Source organism: Littorina saxatilis, linkage group LG3 (genome assembly GCF_037325665.1).
Source record: "Littorina saxatilis isolate snail1 linkage group LG3, US_GU_Lsax_2.0, whole genome shotgun sequence".
NCBI classification, from domain to species: Eukaryota; Metazoa; Mollusca; class Gastropoda; order Littorinimorpha; family Littorinidae; genus Littorina; species Littorina saxatilis.
In genome coordinates this window covers 5,716,326-5,742,282 of record NC_090247.1, presented here as the reverse complement: position 1 = coordinate 5,742,282, position 25,957 = coordinate 5,716,326, and the positions used below count along the sequence as shown (strand labels likewise).

The 25,957-nt window shown below is 39.5% G+C and overlaps 2 protein-coding genes across 4 annotated transcripts in view; one reads left to right on the top strand and one right to left on the bottom strand.

The window, feature by feature from the left end:
• LOC138961472 (ras-related protein R-Ras2-like) overlaps window positions 1–24,632 on the top strand; it is a 31,301-nt gene extending 6,669 nt beyond the window's left edge. Inside the window, exons 3-7 of one of the 2 annotated variants that reach the window (XR_011454194.1) lie at window positions 5,644–5,746; window positions 8,914–9,022; window positions 12,431–12,549; window positions 13,697–14,671; window positions 14,706–24,632. Coding sequence is in view for 1 of the 2 variants with exons in the window: in XM_070333120.1 (XP_070189221.1) it covers window positions 5,644–5,746; window positions 8,914–9,022; window positions 12,431–12,549; window positions 13,697–13,775 (410 nt within the window). In the remaining variant the exon portion in view is untranslated. Of the gene's footprint in view, window positions 1–5,643; window positions 5,747–8,913; window positions 9,023–12,430; window positions 12,550–13,696 lie in introns of both variants that reach the window. The other variant, XM_070333120.1, reaches the window with a different exon arrangement.
• Window positions 24,633–24,820: 188 nt separating this feature from the next.
• LOC138961471 (coatomer subunit beta-like) overlaps window positions 24,821–25,957 on the bottom strand; it is a 62,548-nt gene continuing 61,411 nt past the window's right edge. For both annotated transcript variants that reach the window (XM_070333118.1, XM_070333116.1), the window contains one exon: window positions 24,821–25,919. In XM_070333118.1, coding sequence (XP_070189219.1) covers window positions 25,848–25,919 — 72 coding nt within the window. In that variant the 3' untranslated portion in view covers window positions 24,821–25,847. The remainder of the gene's footprint in view (window positions 25,920–25,957) is intronic.

Sequence of the window (25,957 nt, the reverse complement as noted above, 5' to 3'; positions counted from 1 at the left end):
CGTACATGTACTTATGATCTCATTTTCAAACAATGGACGCTGTTTGTCAGTTCCCGTCGCGATATAACCTTCGTGGTTGAAAACGACGTTAAACACCAAATAAAGAAATAAAAAATGTTTGTCAGTTCAAGCACAAATAGGACTGTTACTTTGTAAGTTAGATTAGAATCAATAGGTATTCGGAGTGGACAATAAACTGAAGAATTTGTGAAGTTACTCCTGGTACCTGTGATTATTGCACCCAGCGGGGCAAGTCTGACATTTAGGGTCTAAGTTGTTTGGCACAGCTTAGTTGGCAGGCTCTAGGGTTTCTAAGAGGATGCCTGGCTAACACAGTGGGCCTCAAAACACATGTGTGCGTGAAGGAGGGGGGGGGGGGGGTGCTGCTGCTTGTGTAAATTGGACACCATGGTTCTTTTATGCTGTGAAGAGGTTTTTCTGCAGATGTGAAGAGATTTAAGTGTTTGGATCCTGTTTCTTTTTAGTGCATACTTTTTTTTAATTTGTTTATTTGTTTACTCCAATCTTGCAGACTTGCTACGTAGTAGCAACGGTTTATTATGATTTATACACAAACATGTAGTTTTCATTTAAGGTTCATTTGATTTTCAAATAATTAAAGTATTTTAATACATGCATTGATCCCGCAGTGGGGCACTGCGGTTATGAAATTAAAGGCCCCTCCTGTTTTTGGAACCGCAGGAGCTTTCTAGTTTGCTGTTAGGTAGATTTTTGGTTCCTCTTTCCTGTCATGCTCTCTTTTTCTTCATGAATTCTTTTCTTTTTTCTGCCTTCTTGCTCATTCACCTGTATTTTTTCCAAAAATCTCTTCTCTTGCCGCTTGTCTCGCGATTCTGTTAGTGTTCTGATGTAAGTCCAGCAGTAGATAGGTTAAGCCTATTTTAACATACTGGAAACTGGTAATCTTCCAGTAGGTATTAATTTAGTTTTACTAAAGCCTGCTGGGACACAAGTAATGGGTTAGTGCATTTGTAAACAGGAATCGCTTGACAAGTGGCCCCCTTCATCCCCCCCTTCCTCGTCCTGATATGGCTCTGCGTAGTCGGCTGGACGTTAAGCAACAAATAAACAAACAAATACATGCATTGAGAGGGTAAGGCTGGTGTTTACATTATGCTTAATTTGGTGTTAATTTATTTTAATTAATAATTTTATTTAAATACATTAATTTATTTAAAACACTGTTGTAATGCATGCACTGACTGTGTGATGCAGCAATGCTTCATTAGGGCACTGTATTTACAATTTTGTTTACATACATGTATAAACTCATAAATTTATGAATTGATCACTTGAGTGAAAAGTCTCAAGACAAAAAGAGAATAACAATTGAATTGCGTTTTGTTCTATTTATCTTTCTGGAGGCTGTTGATAGAGTATTTTATGTAAACTTGTGTTTGCTTCGATAACGGTACATGTAGTTGGGTGGACGAGAAGTTGAAGTGATTGGATGGGGGAAGATTCAACCAGTAGAAAGGGAGATGATTAACATGATATGCAGTGAGAGTAGGGGGGAGGATGTAGAATAAAGACAATGATTATACTACAGGCCTGCACAACATTTTTCCTGTTCTACTTTTTCTGAAAATAACAGTGCTGTTTTTTCACTTCACTTGAAATGAACAATGTTAAAGTAGGACTCTTCAGTCGTGATTTGAAAAATATAAGGAAGCGGATCAATTAGTCACTAAAACATATTTTTTCTGTGTTTGTTTGCTCTATTTATTCATGACATCACTTTCATTTCCGTATTTTTTTAAAGCCATTTAAACAGAGACTTTTCCTTGTTCATGAGTTAGATAACTCCTTGACTGTCTATAGTTTTAGCGACAGTGCGGCCGTTTCAGAGAATCATGGGAATCCAGTGTCAGCATGAAACGTGAATCATTCTTACTTTTGGAAGACACACCAAGTGACCGACGACAACATCTACATCAGCGACAACATCTACATCAGCGACAATAACAAGAAAGCAAAAAAATAAAGTGAAATGTACACAATTTATCTATGTCATTAATATTCTGTGACTCGAAGATTAAAACCTGAGGGTATTTGCTGTGAGAATATTTAAACACAGAGGAAGATCGAGTCTTATCAGCTCATTACAATTATACGCGAAAATTTCATATGTAGGCCGAACACCGTAAACTGATTATCTAAAGTGACATATTAAGGTTAGCTCTGTCAAATCTAACCTAGCAATGCAAGGGGGAAAAAATACACAGTAAGTGAACCGTTACAAATGACACGTGTCGAAAGAGACCCAGTCGTTATCACAAGACACTGGGGAAGGAAGAAGGAAATATTTGAAGTGCACCTACTTCTACTTCAAATCACTTTTAAACATGCCCACATATTCTCATTAATGTTCATAGCAAGTCCTTTTGTTGTGCACAAGAGAACATTTCCCTAAATATTTGACTCATTCTTTCCTTAGGCCTAAAAAAAAATAGGCGTGGTTACGGTAACCCGACCTACCCTATTTTTAGGGGCCGACCCTACAACTTTTTATTACATTTGTCAAAACAAACAAAAAAACACAAGAAAACGAGTGCAGAAAACGCAATGAAAGCGAAAGCGCCTGAGTCGCACACTTATTTCCCTGTCAAGTAGGTTTAATTTGTACACATTAGAAAAAAAAGTTAAAAAAAAAAGTGATTGCCTACCTTCCTTCCCTATTTTTTGGGGGTATGTTACCGTAACCACACCTATTATTTTTGTTTGGCCTTATTAAGTGTTGATGGCTCTGTGTGCTCATCTTTTTGTAAGGTTCAATGCATCTGAGTTTGGAATTTAACATTTTTAACTGCTGTCAGAGTCTTCAATCTTGTAGAATTTCAAATGAAAAATTGAAAATACACAGACTGTCTTGATACTTGCGTGAATGTATAAGGCAATATTAGGTAAATGTTGGTATGATATTACGAGTTAGTATTGTTTGCTGCATGTGATGAGAAAGAGAGAAACCTTATGTGTGAGCTGTTTGTTTGATAGGACGTAACATTATACAAAACAATCTCTGTCATATTGTCATATTGCATAACAGCAACCGCAATTGTGCAATTGAGTTGATTAGCATTTATCATTCTTATAGTTTATAAATAGATTGGTGTGATTTTTGCGTGATTGACAAAAGAAGAAATAATTGGAACGTGAACTGAGTGTGACAATTTATTTGATTCGTGAATTAGGACTTAAAACACAGTATCCAAAAACAACAGCAACTGGATTTTCTAGACTTTGTGAGGTTTGCAGTTTTTACTAAGCTTTAAGTTAGTAGAACAGACAAACAAGCAAATGTTAAGGAATACAATTTTTTCTCTTAATCTGTCTAGACAATAGAAAATAATGTGAGTGTTTTGTTTGTCGTTCAATAAACTATCTGTTTTTCTTTTTTGATTCTTGATTCTAGGAATATCAGTAGTTTAAGTGTCTGGTATGGATTTCTCTGGGAAAAATAGTTTTTGCAACTCAAGGCAAACATTTCATTGTGTATACGCACGTGGTAATAGACCTGTGCAATACATTTAAACCCTTGTGAAGACACGCAATACAAGGGGGGGAAACTCTGTCATGCAGTAGCAGGAGAAAAACACAGTGGCAGCACAAGTAAACACAGGGCAGAGTATGTTATGCATCAGCTAGAAAAATGTTGCAAAAGCGGCCTTCTTTATCTCAGGGAGGAAGGGAGTGTCTCCACTGCTAACACTAACAGACACTCCCAAACCGTCACTTGAGCTCATGTTGTACACAATCCTTAAGACTGTTTGCTTTTGCTGAATTTCACTTGAGTGCATTGTATTGTAGAACAACAGCTCTTACAAAGTTAGATCAGTGATCAAGGCGAGGCATGGTATTAGTACAGTGGTCCACCCCCACTCACTTTACGTCATTCTTTAGATCAGTGATCAAGGCGAGGCATGGTATTAGTACAGTGGTCCACCCCCACTCAGTTTACGTCATTCTTCCCCCTTGCAATACCTCTAACATTCTGAGGAAATTAGGGAGAGTCTTAAATTGAGGTGATTGGTTTATGGACAGACGATGTGAGAAAGCAGAGTACAGTGGAACCCCCCTGTAAGACCTCTAACGTCGAAACATCTGAGAAAATCCGGTCTTAAAATGAGGAAGTTTTAAAATGGGGATAATTTTACAAAGCTTATGGCAGAATGGCCAAATCGTCCGCCCGATCGCCAGGGGCGAGTAAAAAATCCGCCGGGCTAGTAGAAACCGCCTGGCAACTCGCCCGGCTGGCCAATGAAAATTCTGGTCAAATGCAACACTTTTGGTTTTAATATCGAGTTTTTTGAGCCATATAAACTCTGCAGATCAACTGTGGTATGTACCGGGCCAGTGACCTTTCTGCCGGGCTAGTGACTTTCTCGAAGTTACTCGCCCGGCTGGCGAGTCACAATTTTGAGAATTTGCCATCCCTGGTTATGGACAAAAAGTCTGAGAAGACAGGGTCTTAAAAGGGAGTTCTAAAATGGGGGTGTTCTTAAAAGGAGAGTTCCACTGTATTTCAAATGGGTGAGAGGGGGCTTATTCCATCTGTTTCTAAGCATTACAGCTTCAGATCCTAACTTTCACCAAAGCTTAGGTCACACTGTCCCTTTGAGCTGCTGTCAAAACAAGTCAAATTGTGCAGTGATTGGGTTAGTCACTTAAGTCAGGTAGAACATGTGTACGATGTACAACATGTACATATATACAGTATGTAATACATTTGCTAGGTCTGACCAGTTGCCAGTTTTTCTTCCTGTATTTTCAATTTCGAATGATAAAATAATGGAAGTTAATACATGTAGTTTAAACGCCATCCCTGTTGAATACCGGGGTATCCGACAGGTCTTGAAATGAAAAATCCTGGTGCGGTATATCGATTAGAAAGTTTACACAAACTGGAATGTTCCCCAGAGAACTCAGGTAGTGATCAATGACCATTAGCACAGTTTTATCTTTTGATGAATGTGTGACTCTTCTCATCTCTAATAAAATGTGCTTGAAGGTTGAAAGGTTGTGCCAATTAAGGTTAGAAATAATAGAAGCCCTGGAGCCATTAACAAATGCAACCATGTGTGTAAAGTATAGAGGGTTTTTTCATTTCACTGTGATGTCTCTCTTTCGCCGTTTTTAATGTAAAACAAAAATGAAAAAGTGAGAAAAAACATTTTTTACAGTACCGTAATGTTCAGTTAGAAATCGGCATTGCTTGTCGCCAGTAGATACCATTAATTTTGAAAAGCAAAATAAAAATTGTCCTTTTATCATGGGCTAGCTTTCAGGACAGGGACATTTTTGTCAAATGAATAGCATTTGTTTAAATTTATCTATTTATTATTTGTCATCATCATTTCAATTTAGTTTTATTAATTTATTTATTTATAACCTTTATGTTTTTAATTAAAAAAATGTACATACATGTACATGTACTTATTTATAAATGTATACAACTTGCATTTGTTCAAACAAATGATTTTGTTTGTTTGTGTGGTTTGTATACTTTTAGCATCCTCGGGCACACACACACACACATTCACACACACACACACCACACACACACCACACACTTTTTACTGTAAATCATCAGTTTGCGTACATTTTTTGCATCTCTTCTGTCAGTTCTGGACACGGCGGGGCAGGAGGAGTTCAGCGCCATGAGGGAACAGTACATGCGCTCCGGCGAGGGGTTCCTGCTCGTCTACTCTGTCACAGATAGGAACAGGTGTGTGTACATCTCTCTCCTCTTCCTTATACTGTGCCCCTTATACAGATGCAGCCCTCACTTGCTTGAAGGTGGACTTTTAATTACATGCACAATCAACTCTCCACAGACATACTTTGTTCGTGAAAGCTTTTTGGTTCATGATATCTCCTCGTTTACTCCATCACAGGTAGGAACAGGTGTGTTTACATCTCTCTCCCCTTCCTTATACCCTGTATGCAGACCCCTCACTTACCCACGCCGATGGGTCTTTAATTACATGCACAATCAACTCTCCACAGACATACTTTGTTCGTAAAAGCTTTTTTGTTCATGAGCCTGCATTCAGGCAAGTGATTGCTCGTCTTTTATTCAGATGCACCTACATCTCTCGCCTCTTCCTCAGCTGTTGCACAGTACATACACAGAAGAAACTCAATTTTTGTTCTTGTTTTCTTTTTGTTTCTCTCCACATCTGGTGCCCCCCCCCCCCCCCCCCCCCCCCTATTTAACTGCTCTAGATTCTGTGTGCAAGGTATGGTGATGTCTTTAGAGGACTAAAATTACAATGAAACCCCCTTAAAAGCACCCCACCCCACACACCTGATTTAACTTCAGACCCTCTGCCCCCCCCCCCCCCCCCCCCCCATCTCTTTAATTTAAGACCCTGCTTTTGTGTACTGTTCACAACCCTTGTAAACTTATTCCTATTTGTGTACTGTTCACAACCCTTGTAAACTTATCCCTATTTTTGTTTAAACACAGTTTTATTCGTAAACAGACACATGATAATATAACAACATCACATGATAATATAACAACATCACATGATAATATAACAACATCACATGATAATATAACAACATCACATGATAATATAACATCACATGATAATATAACAACATCACATGATAATATAACAATAAGACATCCTGTCTTTGTAAGACACCCTTTTTGGCTCACGTAAGTGTAGCCTATGCGATGCTAACTTTTGTCTGTCTGTGCGTGCGTGCGTGTGTGTGTGATAGAAACTTTAACATTTCCGAGTCTATGGATAAAGCTCGCATAAGAAGATTACGTCTCGGTCAAAAGTGTTTGACGTGTGTGATAGAAACTTTAACATTTGAAGACGTCACATTATGACGTAAGAGGGTTAGACGTCACGCGAAGGAATTACTGAAAGTCTCGGTCATTGTTATTGTGAGCGGGCCGAGACTAGTTGGCAGATCTAGTGTCTCGCTTTCTTGCACAGTTTCACCTATGCTTACTGTGTGTGTGTGTGTGTGTGTATGTGTGACGGAGTGATTGAGTTTGTGTTTCTGTTTGTCGATTTCTCACGTGAGCCTTGAAGGCTTCGCCTCTTTTCTCAGGTTGTTTTAGGTCTCAAGAGTTTGGTTCCACCGTACCCCTATTCATTCACAACACCCACACAATTACTGAGCCTTCACCATGAACTCTCTGTAGGCACCCCGTGTTTATTGAAAGCTTGTTTGTTCGCCTTTTTCTTTATTTCCTCTCTCTCCACTTTTCTTTTTCTCAGTGTTGTTTTTCCCTCAATATTTTTAATTTTAAAGAAAAAATCTTTTTTTTTTCTCTCCACAGCTGGTACCCCATGTGTTTCTTCAGAAATTGAGAGTGGGCGTCTTTGAAAGATGGCTGTTTAAAGAGTTTTTTTCTCTTTCTTATCATGTTGAAATCTGAAAGTATTTTAGTTTACTGTGCAACATTTACCATTGAAGCACAAAACAAAATTTGTTCAAGTGTTTTGGTTAAAAGCATTATAGACCTACACATTGACAATTTTCACATGCATTTCTATCCCTTCGTCTGGCTCCTTTCTGCAATCATTACCTCGCTATTGCCTCATGCTCATTGATTTAAAACCTCTTTCTCCTTTTTTCTTTTCTTGCATCATTGATCTGAGAGGGGTTCTTTTGTCTTCACGGTGGTTAACGATGTCATTTGACCTTTGTGGCCCCAGCCTCTGCATTGATTTATTGTGTTTGTTGGTATCGTGCTTGGCCTTGCGATCAGCCTGGTTTGAAGTGTGCAGGGGAAGTTGTGGTAACTTGAAGACACTCATGACTCATGTGGTTTTTTAGCGTAGTGTTTTGTATTCTGTATATACAGAGATTGTACTGGGTGTTTTGTAAGCTGGTACAAGGGAACCCGCGTTTCAAAGCTTCCAAAAATCTGACAAAAAACAGGTCTTAAAAAGAAGGGACTCTTAAAATGGAGTAAAGAGGTTAGGCCTAAAAAAAAAAAAATAGGTGTGGTTACGGTAACCCGACCTACCCTATTTTTAGGGGCCGATCCTATAACTTTTTATTACATTTGTCAACAAAACAAAAAAACAAAAAAAAACGAGTGCAAAAAACGCAATGCAAGCGAAAGCGCCCGAGTCGCACACTTATTTCCCTGTCAAGTAGGTTTAATTTGTACACATTAAAAAAAAAAGTTTTAAAAAAAAAGTGATTGCCTGCCTACCTACCCTATTTTTTTTGGCTATGTTACCGTAACCACACCTATTTTATTTTTTTTCCTTATGAACAGAACATCTGAGATACAAGGTCTTAAAAGGGAGGGAGTCTTAAATCGTGGGTCTGAAAAGGAGGGTTCCACTGTAGCAGACAAGAGGAATGCATCACAAAAGCCAGTTTGATGGCAACAGCCGGTCAAACTAAGCTGTAATGAGATTGACAATAGCTTCATTTTGGTGTACTAAAACCTGTAAAATGCGATCAAAACTGGTAGGACAATGCCCCTTTGTTTGCGAGCTTGCACTTGGGTGACTGGACTTCTCTGCACCACTTCTACACAGTTAGGACAAGGTAACATGCAAGTGCTGAAAAATAGCCTCATGCAAAATTAATATCTATTTAAGTATACACGCAGCTGCACATAAATAATTAGATTATGCACAAAAACATGCATGAATAGTCCTGTCTGTGCACGCACAAACACCCACACACTGCCCTCCCCCACACACACAAACACCCACACACTGCCCTCCCCCACACACACAAACACATGCACAGAAATATAAACATCATGTGACTTGATTATCCATTCTAATCACAGGCACCTGAATTTGAAGCTTACTTTTCATATATATTGTCCTGGGTAATGTCTTGCTTGGTATATTGTACATTTTGAAGTTTTGAATTATTTTCTCTCTTGTCTTGCAGTTTTGAAGAAATCTTCAAGTTTCACAAACAGATATTACGAGTGAAAGACCGAGACGAGTTTCCTATGCTACTAGTGGCAAACAAGTCTGATTTGGAGTCACAACGAGTGGTAAGAGAATAGTGCGCGTATGTGTGTGTCTGTCTGTCTCGCTGTCTCTCTGCCACTGTCTCTGTTCTAAGATTCTGAGCTGTGTGTTTCAGCCAAGGATTTTTTTTTTTTTACCTCACAAGCCAGAGACTGAAATGCGTACATTTTTGTATGGAGCATAATCACCCTTTTGAGGCTGAATTTCCAAAATATCTTTCGGTCGTAAAAGGAGGGTAACATTGTACCAGCTTAGAAATGGCTAGTGTCATGAGCCTTCTGGTCAGATGAAAATGATGCATTGTGAATGTGATACAATAGCTTTCGTTTACGTTTTAATTTTGATTCAGTTTGATGAGAATGGGGGTGCTCATGTTCGACTCTGATGCATCCTCTTTCCTGTTGCAGGTTGTATGTGTCAAAGAAAAATGTTCAAAACAAATTGAGTGTAACATTTTGATGAACAATGAAGTGTTCTTGTTATTGTCATTTATAATCTCTAATGAACAAAATGTGTTTCAGGTACAGTCAATAGAGGGACAGGAGTTAGCCAAAAGTCTGAAGATACGCTACATTGAACAATGAAGTGTTCTTGTTATTGTCATTTATAATCTCTAATTAACAAAATGTGTTTCAGGTACAGTCAATAGAGGGACAGGAGTTAGCCAAAAGTCTCTAATGAACAAAATGTGTTTCAGGTACAGTCAATAGAGGGACAGGAGTTAGCCAAAAGTCTCTAATGAACAAAATGTGTTTCAGGTACAGTCAATAGAGGGACAGGAGTTAGCCAAAAGTCTCTAATGAACAAAACGTGTTTCAGGTACAGTCAATAGAGGGACAGGAGTTAGCCAAAAGTCTCTAATTAACAAAATGTGTTTCAGGTACAGTCAATAGAGGGACAGGAGTTAGCCAAAAGTCTCTAATGAACAAAATGTGTTTCAGGTACAGTCAACAGAGGGACAGGAGTTAGCCAAAAGTCTCTAATGAACAAAATGTGTTTCAGGTACAGTTAATAGAGGGACAGGAGTTGGCCAAAAGTCTCTAATGAACAAAATGTGTTTCAGGTACAGTCAATAGAGGGACAGGAGTTAGCCAAAAGTCTCTAATGAACAAAACGTGTTTCAGGTACAGTCAATAGAGGGACAGGAGTTAGCCAAAAGTCTCTAATGAACAAAACGTGTTTCAGGTACAGTCAATAGAGGGACAGGAGTTAGCCAAAAGTCTCTAATGAACAAAATGTGTTTCAGGTACAGTCAATAGAGGGACAGGAGTTAGCCAAAAGTCTCTAATGAACAAAATGTGTTTCAGGTACAGCAGTCCCTCTCATGAACGGACACCCTTGGGCCCTAGCAAAACTGTCCGTACATTGCAGGTGTCCGGTCACGGGAGGGGTGACCACACCACCCCCTCCCCCGGGCCATACACTCGACTCGCACAGAGACACACAAACAACAGGATTGAGTCTATGCTAATCACTTCTTGTGGCAACTAAACAATAACAATAAACTCCTAATAGTTCTTTAAACGTTTTGTAAAAAGGATTTGTTTGAAAAGTGTTGAAAAGAAGAGATAAAATAAATCCTCAAGGCAGTGAACACACTCACCATGCGCTGACATACGAAAGCAGCCACACAAACACAGTACAGAGGAGCGTGTGCAGATGCTTTGCAAGAATAAGCTTGAAAACCAGTTTGAATAAATAGCAGCAGATAGAGCTGCATGTCATAATCATGTAATTTATTTTTTTCTTGTCTGGCTTTATTGACTGCATGCCGATCATGTGGCATGGCAGTGACTTTTCACTCTTCAGTCGGAAATACACTGTACATAACACAGCTCCCACTCTCCCTCACTAATGCCTACCCCAAGCCGTGACAACTGATGCTTGGAAATTTTGTGGAAGAGTACACCTCTCTATTTCTCTACAATGCTCTTCCTGCTGACATGCAGTGACACCGGACACCCCACAGAGTTTAGCCAGCTAACCCTCCACCACCCCCCCCCTCCACCCCCACTTCCTCTCTCTCACTCCCTCTAGCCATGTACTGTTGGGGGCTGTGGCCAGAGCCAGCTGCACTGTTCACTCAGAGCAAAACCAGTTGACTGTGTCGTAACTTTTGACAAGGCAAGACAACTGAAGGGTTCATAGATTAGGCAACCGACTCACTGGTCAAGGCTGAGGGGAAACAAGAGTATCTTGTCAATGAAAGAGGTTACACACAGACACACGATGCTGAGAACTGTGGCCGGTTTTTCACTCACTTTCGCTCAGGACCTTCATCGACTGTGGTTTCTGTTGTTTACGTCCAACAGACAAGAATAAAGAGCTCAGTGCAGTTTCATGTTGGCATCTTCGCATGTACTCTTCACTCCTGACCAAAACTACCCCACCTCCTGATGGGTACATGTGCACTCAAGTTATCAGTGACTGTCATCACGCCATTGCGGCTGTGATCTTCGTACCAAGAGCCGGACTGCTCTGTTATCGATTTTGTTGTGGTGAAAATTTGACGATGGTCTGTCCGTACATTGGAGGTATGACCTGCTGTTGGGACCGAAAATGAGTGTCCGCGTCCACGTTTTGCAGGTGTCCGTTTAAGGGGGGGCAAATATAGAAGGAAAACACTCCGTGCCGAGCAAATGTGTCCGTACATGTCAGGTGTCCGCTCACGCCGGGGGCCGTACATTGCAGGGACTGCTGTACAGTCAACAGAGGGACAGGAGTTAGCCAAAAGTCTCTAATGAACAAAATGTGTTTCAGGTACAGTTAATAGAGGGACAGGAGTTGGCCAAAAGTCTCTAATGAACAAAATGTGTTTCAGGTACAGTCAATAGAGGGACAGGAGTTAGCCAAAAGTCTCTAATGAACAAAACGTGTTTCAGGTACAGTCAATAGAGGGACAGGAGTTAGCCAAAAGTCTCTAATGAACAAAACGTGTTTCAGGTACAGTCAATAGAGGGACAGGAGTTAGCCAAAAGTCTCTAATGAACAAAATGTGTTTCAGGTACAGTCAATAGAGGGACAGGAGTTAGCCAAAAGTCTCTAATGAACAAAATGTGTTTCAGGTACAGTCAATAGAGGGACAGGAGTTAGCCAAAAGTCTCTAATGAACAAAACGTGTTTCAGGTACAGTCAATAGAGGGACAGGAGTTAGCCAAAAGTCTCTAATGAACAAAACGTGTTTCAGGTACAGTCAAGAGAGGGACAGGAGTTAGCCAAAAGTCTCTAATGAACAAAATGTGTTTCAGGTACAGTCAACAGAGGGACAGGAGTTGGCCAAAAGTCTCTAATGAACAAAATGTGTTTCAGGTACAGTCAATAGAGGGACAGGAGTTAGCCAAAAGTCTCTAATGAACAAAACGTGTTTCAGGTACAGTCAATAGAGGGACAGGAGTTAGCCAAAAGTCTCTAATGAACAAAATGTGTTTCAGGTACAGTCAACAGAGGGACAGGAGTTAGCCAAAAGTCTGAAGATACGCTACATTGAAGCCAGTGCTAAAAATAGAACAAATGTTGATGCAGCTTTCTACGAACTTGTACGAATCGTAAGGTGAGTGGGTCTGTGGCAGTAGTTTGTTGTAGTTTGGTGATGTTAAAGAGATAGGGTGGAACCCCCCTTTTAAGAACCCCCCCCCCCCCTCAAATCTGAGAAAACCAGTTCTTAAAATAGAGGTAAATTTACTGAGGTTATGAACAGGAAATATTGAGAATAAAATCCAGGTCTTATAATGGAGGAGTCCTAATATTGGGGGGGGGGGGGGGGGGTCTTAAAAGTGAGGTTCTACTGTATTCAAGGTCAGAAAAGTCTTCAGTCGTCCAAAGTTTGGTTCAGGGATTTCAACGATGACAACAAAAACATGGAGTGCTTTAAAACTTGTGTTTGAATGGTTGAAATCTTAGATTCAGGTAGAATAAGAAGTATTGATTGACAGGATATGGAAGATTGTTCAGTTCCATGTTGCAGAAGGTGAATGTGTCAACTAATTACAGTAAAGATTGTAGCTGATTGTCCCTGACCGTTTTTGACTCGCCTGAACAGAGGAGTCGAACTTGTTTGAAATAAGTGGAAATCTTTGTGTTTTTTAAGTGTTTTCGAAGCTCAAACATTTGTTTACCTTCACACATTGCATAAATTAGATTGCCCCCTTTCCTCTGTCAAAGTCACTTGGGGGCGGCCGCAGTGGCCGTGGGATAAGACATTGGCCTCCTATGCGGAAGGTAGGGGGTTCGAATCCTGGCGCCTGATGGGATAAGAGTGGAGAATTTTCCGATCTCTCAGGTCAACCTATGTGCAGACCTGCAAGTGACTTGACCCCCTTCAGGTGTACACGCAAGCACAAGACCAAACCCACACAGAAAAGATCCTGTAATCCATGTCAGAGTTCGGTGGGTTATAGAAACACGAAAATACCCAGTATGCTTCCCCCGAAAGCAGCGTATGGCTGTCTGAATGGCTGGGTAAAAACGGTCATACACGTAAAATCCCACTTGTTCAAAAGCATGAGAGAACGTGGTAGTTTCAGCCCACGAACGAAGGAGAAGAAGAAGAAGAAAGTCACATGAATGTTACATACCAGCTGCACCTTTCCACTACGAAGGGGAGACAACTGAGTGTTTGCTGTTCTGGGAGCGCTTGCTTCCCTTTGTTTTAAGTTTCTCTGTTGTTTTTTGTTTAACCTGCTTTTGTTGATTTTCAGAAAATTTCAAGCCGAGGAGCGGCCATTGCTGAAGCAGGAAGACAAAAAGAGACGACGGCTTAAGTGCACGGTGCTGTGATGAAGTCTGTGTCCTGACGCAGCTTTTCTTCGTACCTCTTCTGCTTCTTCGCTCTTCTGTCATCTTCGCTGTCATCTTGTGTGGATGTGTTTCTCACGAGGCCAATATCACGTCATTGTCACGCCCTGGATCATCGCGCAATCTGGAGATGAGCTTTGTTCTGCAGAAACTCTGTTGCTAAACGGGGTGTTGATGCATTATTGGAATGTATGATTGGTGTGGCAATGATTATGAATAACAGTTTTTTGTCGCTTGTTTTTAGATATTTGTCTGACGTCATCCTCATGTGAAGAAAACAATGTAAGCATTCAGTATGCAGTGATTAGAAAATCAGCGTGTGTTGATTGCATGGCGAAGGCTGCTTAGCTTGTAAAAGTTGCCATGAACAGTTTGCACAAGATTTTAGTATTTGTTGGTAAGTGTGTAGGGTAACACATTGTTTGATGTTCGCGCCAGGTTAGGCTGCATGCATGATGAAGAATCAAGCTTTTATCACTTCATTTCATAGTTTTTGCAGCAACTTTGTGAGTAGTGTTAGTGGATGACAGTTTATGAGTGTCATGAAAATCAGCATATTTTATGTAAATGCAGCCTTGATGTGACCTTCACACCTCTTCCCTACCTCCCTTGAGCCCCCCCCAGCCCTTACTTGTTCCCGTTTCACCTCAACTTTTTTGCCACCACCAGCGAAGGACCTTCCATGATTTAAAACATAAATGATATGTACAGTGGTACCTGTGATGAAAGGACACCCTTGGGACCAGCACAAAGTGTCCCCACATTGCAGGTGGCCTGTCATGACAGGTATATCTTGGTAGGGATAGTAGACAAAGGAACCTCAGAATGTGTCCTTTTAAGGGAGGTGTCCTCACAACGGAGGTGTCCTCACAACGGAGGTGTCCTTACAACGGAGGTGTCCTCACAATGGAGGTGTCCTCACAACGGAGGTGTCCTCACAACGGAGGTGTCCTCACAACGGAGGGGCTTCACGTCGCAGGTACCACTGTAGTACAGATTTGACTTGCACTCTCTCAGGGTAAAACAAAAATGAAATAGTTTGGCGAGACTTTTTTTTTAACTTTTTTTTTTATGACTTTTTTGAAAACTCGGCGTTTTAATTTGGATAAAATTGTTTGATGTTTGCACCTTTTTCCTTCTCCAAGTGTCCCCGACCAAATAGAAGTAAGCCTTAGGTTCTCTGCCTTCTTCTTGAACCACGCCCCACCCCCACCCCTGTTCCCCAGTGTATTTGAAGGTAAGGTACGCGTGTGTGTGAGATTGTAAACAAGGCATTTGGGAAAGTATTTTGTGCACTAAAGTCATAATCATGCATGACTGAATATTTCTAGCGATGGTGATCGGAAAGCAGTCATGATTTCTTTCCCCTTGCCTTCCTGTCGTTCTTCCTGTCGTTCTTCCTGTCGTTCTTCCTTTAAAGATACTGTCCTTCTCCTGTGAACAATCCTGTACACCACCACACACCTGTCCAGGCTTTTTCAATCAATCAATGAGTCTTATATCGCGCATATTCCGTGGGTACAGTTCTAGGCGCTCTGCAGTGATGCCGTGTGAGATGAAATTTTATACGGCCAGTAGATTGCAGCCATTTCGGCGCATATTTACCTTTCACGACCTATTATTCCAAGTCACACGGGTATAGGTAGACAATTATTAACTGTGCCTAAGCAATTTTGCCAGGAAAGACCCTTTTGTCAATCGTGGGATCTTTAACGTGCACACCCAATGTAGTGTACATGTGTGGAATGAAAGCCTGCTTCCACCTGTGAACAATCCTGTACACCACCACACAAAGCCTGCTTCCACCTGGACACATACCACAAATCAACAGTCTGGTTGCGTCCTGTGCAGGGTGGCCATTTTTGGCTGAAATAATTTTGCAGATTGATAAACTTGTCGGGTACAAAATTCATTGAGCAGGAAATCCTGATTCTGCGCAGGAAGTAGCAAGGTTGTAAACTGTTGGTCACAGAGTTTCAAGCGGAAGGATATTTTCATCCCATATGCTAAAAGTAAAAGCCTGGGCTAATTTGATGCATTGTACAAGATGGTGTACACGGGAAGGATGATGCCTTGAACATTTTTAATAATGATTCAAATTGGAGTGCAAAACTTGTGTGTGTGTAAAGATGTGATACTTTGTGCTTCAGGTGACACTTTGATTTGTGCTTGTTGATATTTTATTGTCAGCTGTGTGCGATTAAGTTCACGATTTTGGCATTGTGATATTTTTTCTCGTTTTTTTCCCCCTCCATTTTGCTTGTAAATTGTACTTGCTTTAAGCCCGTAACTCTAGAAGCTAATGTATACTGGATTGCCTGCCGTTGATGGGTTCAGTTTTTGCATGCACCCTGTTTGAGCTTAGGAGATGTTTTGAGTGCAGTTCATGTTCAGTGACTCATTGAGCTTAGGAGATGTTTTGAGTGCAGTTCATGTTCAGTGACTCATTTCGTTGACTTTTCCTGCTTTATGTTTCGGCAAAATCATCTCTATATTTCAAACAAAGAAAATATTGTTCTTTTAACGAGGAAGGCGATGAATAAGATTGAAAAAAAGTTGCAGGCCTCGACACAAGTCTGTTTTGTTCTTGCAAAGAGCGTATCGTCATGCTACACAGGAGTGCATTCCTTTTCTTTGCAGTTGTACCTGGAAACATCTAAAACTAGAGAAAGTCATAACAATGTTTTCCATTGAAACTCCACAAGTGATAATATGTAGCAGAGCGTTTTGCTGTTTTAGTATAGAATGAAAATCAATCAATCAATCAATCAATGAGTCTTATATCGCGCATATTCCGTGGGTACAGTTCTAGGCGCTCTGCAGTGATGCCGTGTGAGATGAAATTTTATACGGCCAGTAGATTGCAGCCATTTCGGCGCATATTTACCTTTCACGGCTTATTATTCCAAGTCACACGGGTATAGGTAGACAATTATTAACTGTGCCTAAGCAATTTTGCCAGGAAAGACCCTTTTGTCAATCGTGGGATATTTAACGTGCACACCCAATGTAGTGTACACGGGGGGAGGTTCGGACACCAAAGAGAGTCTGCACACAAAGTTGACTCTGTGAAATAAATTTCCGTCGAACCTGGGATCGAACTCACGCTGACAGCGGCCAACTGAATACAAATCCAGCGCGCTACCAACTGAGCTATATCCCCGCCCCGAAAATGAAATTAGCCTAAGATCCTGAGGATCTGCATTTTGCATTTTGTTTTTAACATTTGGTAACAGTTTTGAGCTATGATGACATGAATTTTTTTCAAGAGTTTATAGTCGTAACAGTAACATCGAATCTTTCTCTCAACTATTCCTTTTAACCTGTATGTGACAGGCTCTTATGGATGTGTATACTTGCCATTTTGTTACTAAATATTGTTCGCATTTACTGCTACTCAGCTTCCATGAGCTTTTTTCCCCGGGGAATTGTTTGCCATTTCTTTTTGCCCGTTCATTCCAGTCCGTATAATGAAGACAGCAAAAGGCTTTAAAATCCCATTCTACAGTTCTTCCTCCTATCTTTTCTGGTGATTGAAGATAAAACATATAACTTTTTTTTAACTGAGCATTGATCAATAGCTTTCGTATGTATGTATAGTTGTGAGTATACTCCAATTGGATATTGACGTTTTGTATGCTGTTTGAACTTGTTTGTCATCTGTGCGTTTACCGTACAAAAGCGGTATGTGGCATATCCAGAAGTATCCTTCCTGTAGACTGGGTGTACGGTCAAACAAATAAAAAGTATTTAATGCGATAGGCTGATATATGAACGGTAATACATGTACTGTACTGTAATATCCCACGCGATTTGCTGATATATGAATGGTAATACATGTACTGTACTGTAATATCCCACGCGATTGGCTGATATATGAACGGTAATACATGTACTGTACTGTAATATCCCACGCGATAGGCTGATATATGAACGGTAATACTTGTACTGTACTGTAATATCCCACGCGATTGTGCAGCACACAAATTATTATTTTGTGAAATGTGTTGCCAGTAACTTCACAATAACAATAGCGACACTTTATTGTCCATTGAAATGAATATACATTCAAATGTAACATTTTCATTCAGTGAGTGACATCTTCCACCGCAAAGTCTTAATGACACTGTCATTCCCATGTAAGCGATCAAGCAAAAGACACTGTCATTCCCATGTAAGCGATCAAGCAAAAGACACTGTCATTCCCATGTAAGCGATCAAGCAAAAGACACTGTCATTCCCATGTAAGCGATCAAGCAAAAGACACTGTCGTTCCCATGTAAGCGATCAAGCAAAAGACACTGTCGTTCCCATGTAAGCGATCAAGCAAAAGACACTGTCATTCCCATGTAAGCGATCAAGCACACCCCGACGGATCTGTCTAGGATGTGACATATAATACATGTAAGAGCACCCTCCGCCGAGACACACACCACTAATCTACAGCATGGCTGTTTTCTGTGCAAATGTTACAAGTTTTTTTTGCATAATTGATTTTATAACTGACACCTGTGTCAATCTGCAAAAATTAATTCATCAAAACAAACATATCTGACTTTTTGATTCATCGAAAGAAAAATATCCGATTCTGTAATTCATCAACAGAAAAAATACCCGACTCAAATTCAACAACAGAAAAATATCCGACTCTGTAATTCATCAACAGGAAAAATACCCGACTCAAATTCATCAACAGAAAAATATCTGACTCTGTAATTCATCAACAGAAAAAATACCCGACTCAAATTCATCAACAGAAAAATATCCGATTCTGTAATTCATGAGAGAAAAAAAGTGTAAGTACAACTGTACCAAAATGATGTATTACGAAGAATTTTGTGTGCTGTTAAGCAATTTTACTTTGATAATTTGCACCTGATTGTTGAAGCATTTAAAGGCTACATGCACTATTAATATCACTTTGCACTAAATTGTCTGCGGTTGAAGACATGTAGTATTAGACATATTGCACCAGTGTTCTGCACTTTAAGATAACTGATGTTCAAAGATACCTTGTGTAGTTTACCCAATCTCCAGCTTTTGGTCGCCATTGTAAACCATGTCTGTCGGACAAGACTAGTCTGAGGGAAGGCTGATATGATGTTTGAAGAAGACTCAAGTCCATTAAAGCTCTTCAGAAAAAAAGTTCATGGCGCTTTTTAAATCTGATGCAAACTAATCGTGATAATCATGCAAATTAAATCACTAGAAAATTTTCATTCTTCATCAGGCACAAAATCTTGAAATTGTAAAAAAAAGAAGAAGCTGGAAGCATGGTTTACATGTCGGTGTACACAGGAGGGAACATATCTTTTACACGCCAAAAGCTACACCTGTGTTTACACTTCACTACATCACTAAAATAATCAATTGATGTTTACACTTCACTACATCACTAAAATAATCAATTGATGTTTACACTTCACTACATCACTAAAATAATTGATTGATGTTTACACTTCACTACATCACTAAAATAATCAATTGATGTTTACACTTCACTACATCACTAAAATAATCAATTGATGTTTACACTTCACTACATCACTAAAATAATCAATTGATGTTTACACTTCACTACATCACTAAAATAATCAATTGATGTTTACACTTCACTACATCACTAAAATAATCAATTGATGTTTACACTTCACTACATCACTAAAATAATCAATTGATGTTTACACACTTGCTCAGTCTTCCATGCCATGGTGTAGTAGTAAACTCGGTCATTTAGCGCGTGATCCTGGTTTCTGTGTTCTGGTTGTTTTTATAACGTGAATATATCTGCCTCTCATCTTTGTGACGTATGGGCATTACGTACAGGTCGACTTGTATTACAGTGGAACCCCCCTTTTAAGACCTCCAAAAGTCTGAGAAAATTGGGTCTTAAAAAGGAGGGAGTCTTAAAATGGGGGTAATTTTACAGAGGTTATGAACAGAAAGTCTGAGAAAACAAGGTCTTAAAAAGGAGGGAGTCTTAAAATGGGGTTAATTTTACAGAGGCTATGAACAGAAAGTCTGAGAAAATCAGGTCTTAAAAAGGAGAGAGTCTTAAAATGGCGGTAAATTTACAGATGTTATGAACAAAGTCTGAGAAAACAAGGTCTTAAAAAGGAGGGAGTCTTAAAATGGGGGTAATGTTACAGAGGCTATGAACAGAAAGTCTGAGAAAACAAGGTCTTAAAAAGGAGGGAGTCTTAAAATGGGGGTAATTTTACAGAGGCTATGAACAGAAAGTCTGAGAAAACAAGGTCTTAAAAAGGAGGGAGTCTTAAAATGGGGGTAATTTTACAGAGGCTATGAACAGAAAGTCTGAGAAAACCAGGTCTTAAAAAGGAGGGAGTCTTAAAAGGGGGGTCCACTGTATCTTGAATTGACACTAGTATAATGGGGAATAGAATTCAAAAGTGTGTTATGTTTTTCTTCTTCAAGTATATTCTGCCTGACATGTGAGACACAGTATGGTTAAAATGGTGAAACATGTACATTCATCCTATCATTCCTCCCTCGCCTTTCTTCCCTTGTGCAATAATATGTGCTGTGTGTATACACTAAGTGGTAACTTTCTAGATGGTATTTTCCTGGATGGGAAAATTATCATCAAATCTACCTACCTTATTTCATGAGAATATGATATCAGATTAGTGAAAACAAAAAAGTTTCTGGAAAGAAAAAAAAGGGGGGGGGGGGGGGGATATTGATTTGATCAGATTTCTCAGAAGAATGTGTTAAGGGTATGCTTGATTTGCAAATATTTTGCAGCCTCAATATTAATTCCCTTGATTTTGTGCTTCAGAAAGCCTCAGTTTTGGGGTATGCTTGATGTACAAAATATTTATCAACCACAATATTCATTTTCATGACTTCATGTTTCAAAAATCAAAACAAAAGAAAACATCTGTTATGTTGAAATCATTTAGCAACCACAGTATTCATCAAAAGCTTCCTCCTCTGGAATCTAAATTATTCAATGCATAAGAATGATAATTTGGATTTTTTTTTTTTTGAGCGACGTGTAACCAGTATTCAAAATTGTCCCTATGCTTTCAGATGAAGCATCCTGAAAGGCAGCCTCAGTTGTTACTGAAAATCAACATCACTTTTCTTATTTCTGTGTAAAAAAAATCAACATTACTTTTCCTATTTTCTATGTCTGTGTACTGCGTGAGGATGTAATTGTGAACACTCACTTGAGGATACATTCCCCCCGCATGTTAGGGGGAAGAATTTACCCGATGCTCCCCAGCATGTCGTAAGAGGCGACTAACGGATTCTGTTTCTCTTTTTACCCTTGTTGAGTGTTTCTTGTATAGAATATAGTCAATGTTTGTAAAGATTTTAGTTCAGCAGTATGTAAGAAATGTTATGTCCTTTGTACTGGAAACTTGCATTCTCCCAGTAAGGTAATATATTGTACTACGTTGCAAGCCCCTGGAGCAAATTTTTGATTATTGCTTTTGTGAACAAGAAACAATTGACAAGTGGCTCTATCCCATCTCCCCCCTTTCCCCGTCGCGATATAACCTTCGTGGTTGAAAACGACGTTAAACACCAAATAAAGAAAGAAAGAAAGGATACATTCCTTTTTACGTAAAGCATCAAGTTAGCTATCACAGACCTGTCCATGATTTCATGTGGGATGAAAGCAATCCTTCCACTTGGACATATACACACACTCAACAGCCTGGCTGCTTCACTTTCCAGAGGGTGAATATTTTGTTGAATTAATTTTGTCATTGGCACCAATGTCAAACAGCAACGTTAGTTTAGCAAAGAATTTCTACTGGGCCGCAGGAAACCGGCAGCCTGTTGATTTTGGGTATCTTTGCAAGTGGAAGGATGCTCTTAGACTTATGCCATGTAAAAGTCAGGACAGATCTGCCGTGGTTGATAAGATGTTTTGTGGAGGAAGGAAGGAATCTTTAAGATAATCATGGTAGAGGAGGGAAACTATACATTGCAGGCGTTGCATTATGTAAGTCTGTTACGCTCACATTCCTGCAAAACTCATTGTAATCTTTCCGTTCCAGGCCTACAACCACTTGCCAGCTAAAATCTATCTTAAGTTCATGTACTCATGTGCTTTGGGAAAATTTGGAAATTACAGCAGAGATACTTTCAAACAGAGATTGCTCACTCTCTCTTCAGCCATACCATAAAATTCGAAGCCAGAAATTTTTTCGGTAAGTCAAAATCATTTCAACGTAAGAAATTGTTACACCATGGTTCTCCGCCAGTGTGGGCCTGGTATCGCATAGTTCCAGCACGTCCAATTTTTTGGTGCCTGCACTATGTGGTTGTGACCGCTGATGAAGCTTTTCCAAATATGTCAATAATAGTAGGTGTTGGAGACTGCTTCAATTTTAGGCTTGAGTGGGCGATGTCTTTTTCACAGTATCTCTGCTGATGCTATATAATCCTGAGGTAGAAAAACAATAAATATTATTTTGATGGTATTCATTTCTAAAGTCTTCTTGTGTTGATAATAACCACATAATTATGTACTTATGAGGTAACGCTGTAAAAATGTTTTATGTGTCAGCTTACTTTCCTGTGGCCGCTGATGTGTCTGTAGCTACTTGTAGTGCTGCATTTTTTGTGTTACTGCTGCTTTTGTTCACTACAGTAGTAACAAAATTCCCCAAGCTCATTTGCATAATTACAGATGAGCCCTTCACCAAAGGGGACATCAGTGGAAAAGTGACGTGAAAACCGACCCTGATGTCCGAGATGTGAACTTTGCAATGAAGAGTGGAAAAAAAGGAAAACTTTTAGATTAGATTTTTTTTTTCAAGTCAGGTTTTTAAAAATATAAAACATTAGGGCTACCAGATAGCATTTCTTTTAAAGAAATCACTGTACAGGAAGCTTAGAACTGTGAAGAAATACAACAACAAATTGTTGTTTTCAAACCACATGAAACATTTCAAGTATTGTTACTGAAGACCGAAATCAACATCTCAGATTTCAAAGTGAGCCTTCATATCACTTTCACTTGGGTTCCCCAGTAAAGGTACCTTTCTTTTCTAGGAAGCGATAGATGATGTTCACCAACACAGACCTGTCCAGGCTTTTGATCGAGATATTATCCCACGTCCTTGCTGCTTCGACACATACCAACCAAAAAATACAGCCTAGCTGTTCATTGCCAGGCATGGGAATTGTCCGCCGAAAGGCAAATTTCCGTCAATTTTTTTTTCCTGCCGAAAAAGCAAAAGTGTCTGCCGAAAAAATAAATGGGGGAGGCAAAAATGGTTCTAAAAACTGGGGCGGGGATGTAGCTCAGTCGGTAGCGCGCTAGATTTGTATCCAGTTGGTCGCTGTCAGCGTGAGTTCGTCCTCACGTTCGGCGAGAGATTTATTTCTCAGAGTCAACTTTGTGTGCAGACTCTCCTCGGTGTCCGAACACCCCCGTGTATACACGCAAGCACAAGACCAAGTGAGCACGAAAAAGATCCTGTAATCCATGTCAGAGTTCGGTGGGTTATAGAAACACGAAAATACCCAGCATGCTTCCTCTGAAAACGGCGTATGGCTGCCTAAATGGCGGGGTAAAAAACGGTCATACGTTCTTTGGAGAAAACAAATTCCGGGGGGGCATGCCCCCGAACCCCCCTAGCAAGGCTAGGCGCTTCGCGCCGTCGACTTTGCCATTACTTACAAATGTTCAGCCTTTTTTACTTTTTTCAATTCCCATGCCTGATTGCGCAGAAGGGATTTTTGTATGGAACTAATGTTGTTGCGATTGATTCTTGTTGTGTTTCCAAGTGACAGGGTTCTCTTATCCCAAGCAACATTCTGGACAGGTCTTTACTTGTACTAAATAGCTTGCAGGGGAAAAAATTTACCTTTTGCTCCTCCCTTGACATGATCAAGGTGTGTACTTGTGCAATGATATGTTATTGTATATGACTGTAATGTTGTTCAGCATGTATGTCTTCTATTTTTATATCTTCCATTTTGTAAGAAAACCCAGAGTCAGCACATAACTCCATTTCTGCCTTGAATATTGTAATGAAGATGGTGTATTTATGGTCATCAGGCCAAAAAAACGCTGTATTCAGCGATTTGGTATTTAACAGTGTACATTTTTTTCCCCTTAACAAAAATGATTCGTACACCAGTATTTAAAAGTGGGAGGGGTATGTATAGACATTTTAGGGTGACGTGTGATATTTTTTGTGGATGAGTGTTTACACTCATTTTTTTTTTTATAATTTATATTTATTTTTGGATTGTAATTAGGGATAAACTTTGTCGTGTGTTATGAGCAGCTTTTCTTGCATATTATTTTGTGTTCATGAACCTGTTCAAGTCATTATGTCTGCACCTATTTGCTATCCTTTTTGGTTTCTAGTCCAGATCTTTGTACAATATAGTTTTTGGTAGACGACGATTGGAAAAGAAAAACCTGTGTGCAAGTGCAAACGTGAAACTTGTGACAGAAGTGAAGAAGTGTCTTGCAAGTGTTCTTGTGGTATTTCTCATCCTCATTTTTCACATTATTTTGTTATTAATCATGTTAGAATGTCTGGTAATAACAGCAGCACCACTAATGATGATAATCTAAAACTTAATTAATATGTTGTCTACAAGTATTCTGATAACATTGCACCGATCACAGTGCTTTGAGGATACACACGAAGTCCAAGCAAATTCTTGATGCAGAAAATATTGAGTTGTCAATATTAGCAGAACATGTTTAATTACTTTATTAAATATCATTTCATTCCTCATGGTTGATTCTGTGTGAAATTACTTACTTTGTAATTCGTACTGTGAACTGACAAACTGTGAAGAAAATAAATATTTTCAGCATCAGAAGAAAATGAGAAATGTGTATCAGTGTGTGTGTGTGTGTGTGTGTGTGAAACCGTGTTAAAAAAATAGAGAGAAATAAGAAGTGGAAAGCAAGAGTGGCTGTTGTCGATGCGTGTACGACAAGCCGAAGAAAAACGCATGCAACAATCTGACTAATTGAACACAAATGAACCTACAAATAAAATTAAACAAAAAAGCCAAGCTGACTTGCCAAAATGATTTTTATTGAAACTCAAATATTTCATAAACAAGACATTCATCATTCTGTGTTCACACGTTGTTAGTTGCAAGAAAATTTGTGAGAAATCCACAAAAAGATCTGCTGACTACTTTTCTATTCCTTCTGTCTTCAATTGGCTTACACTTTAATCCAATGAAACCAATATGCCGACCACAAAATTTAAAAGAAATTAATCTAGCATAAGCATTGAGACAAAAAACAATGCCTAAGAACCAACATCTTGGTGAATAACTACACCAGGGCCCATGATTCAGGCTTTATAAAAGCCTCAAAAGACAGATCACACGACAATTTTCATAAACTGTTACAGTGTTAATGACAAATGCAAATCTGCAACAAGACCAAATACAATATACCGGTAGTTCCACATATTAACTTTTAAAGCACTAACTGCAGATTGCTTACAATCAATCAATCAATGAGTCTTATATCGCGCATATTCCGTGGGTACAGTTCTAGGCGCTCTGCAGTGATGCCGTGTGAGATGAAATTTTATACGGCCAGTAGATTGCAGCCATTTCGGCGCATATTTACCTTTCACGGCCTATTATTCCAAGTCACACGGGTATAGGTAGACAATTATTAACTGTGCCTAAGCAATTTTGCCAGGAAAGACCCTTTTGTCAATCGTGGGATCTTTAACGTGCACACCCAATGTAGTGTACATAGTTGAAGGAGAACAAAGCAACGATCATGCACCAGACCCAAACAGCAAAATGATGAGTGCTGACTCTTTTCCTTTTTCATCTTTACACACGGTTTGTCAGGCATCTTGAATATTTATAAGCTACACAGGCAAACTTAACAGGGGTAAAATCTTTTTAACTCCATTTGGCTGATGGCAGATACAAAGATGAATTGTCAAAAATAAGCTCAAAATACCTTGTGCAATAACTAACCACTAACAGTTTAAAGTCTGCACATAAAGAGACAAAATATCACTGGATCAGCTACACTTCACTTCTGGTTTGGGAACGTGATTCTGTACTTCAGGCAGCCATGGGCTTCCCCGATTTCTTCTGAGACAGGTTGATCTTATCGCCCATGCTGAGTGCCATGCCCTGAAAATACAAAAATAACAAGAATCGGTCAGGTGTTT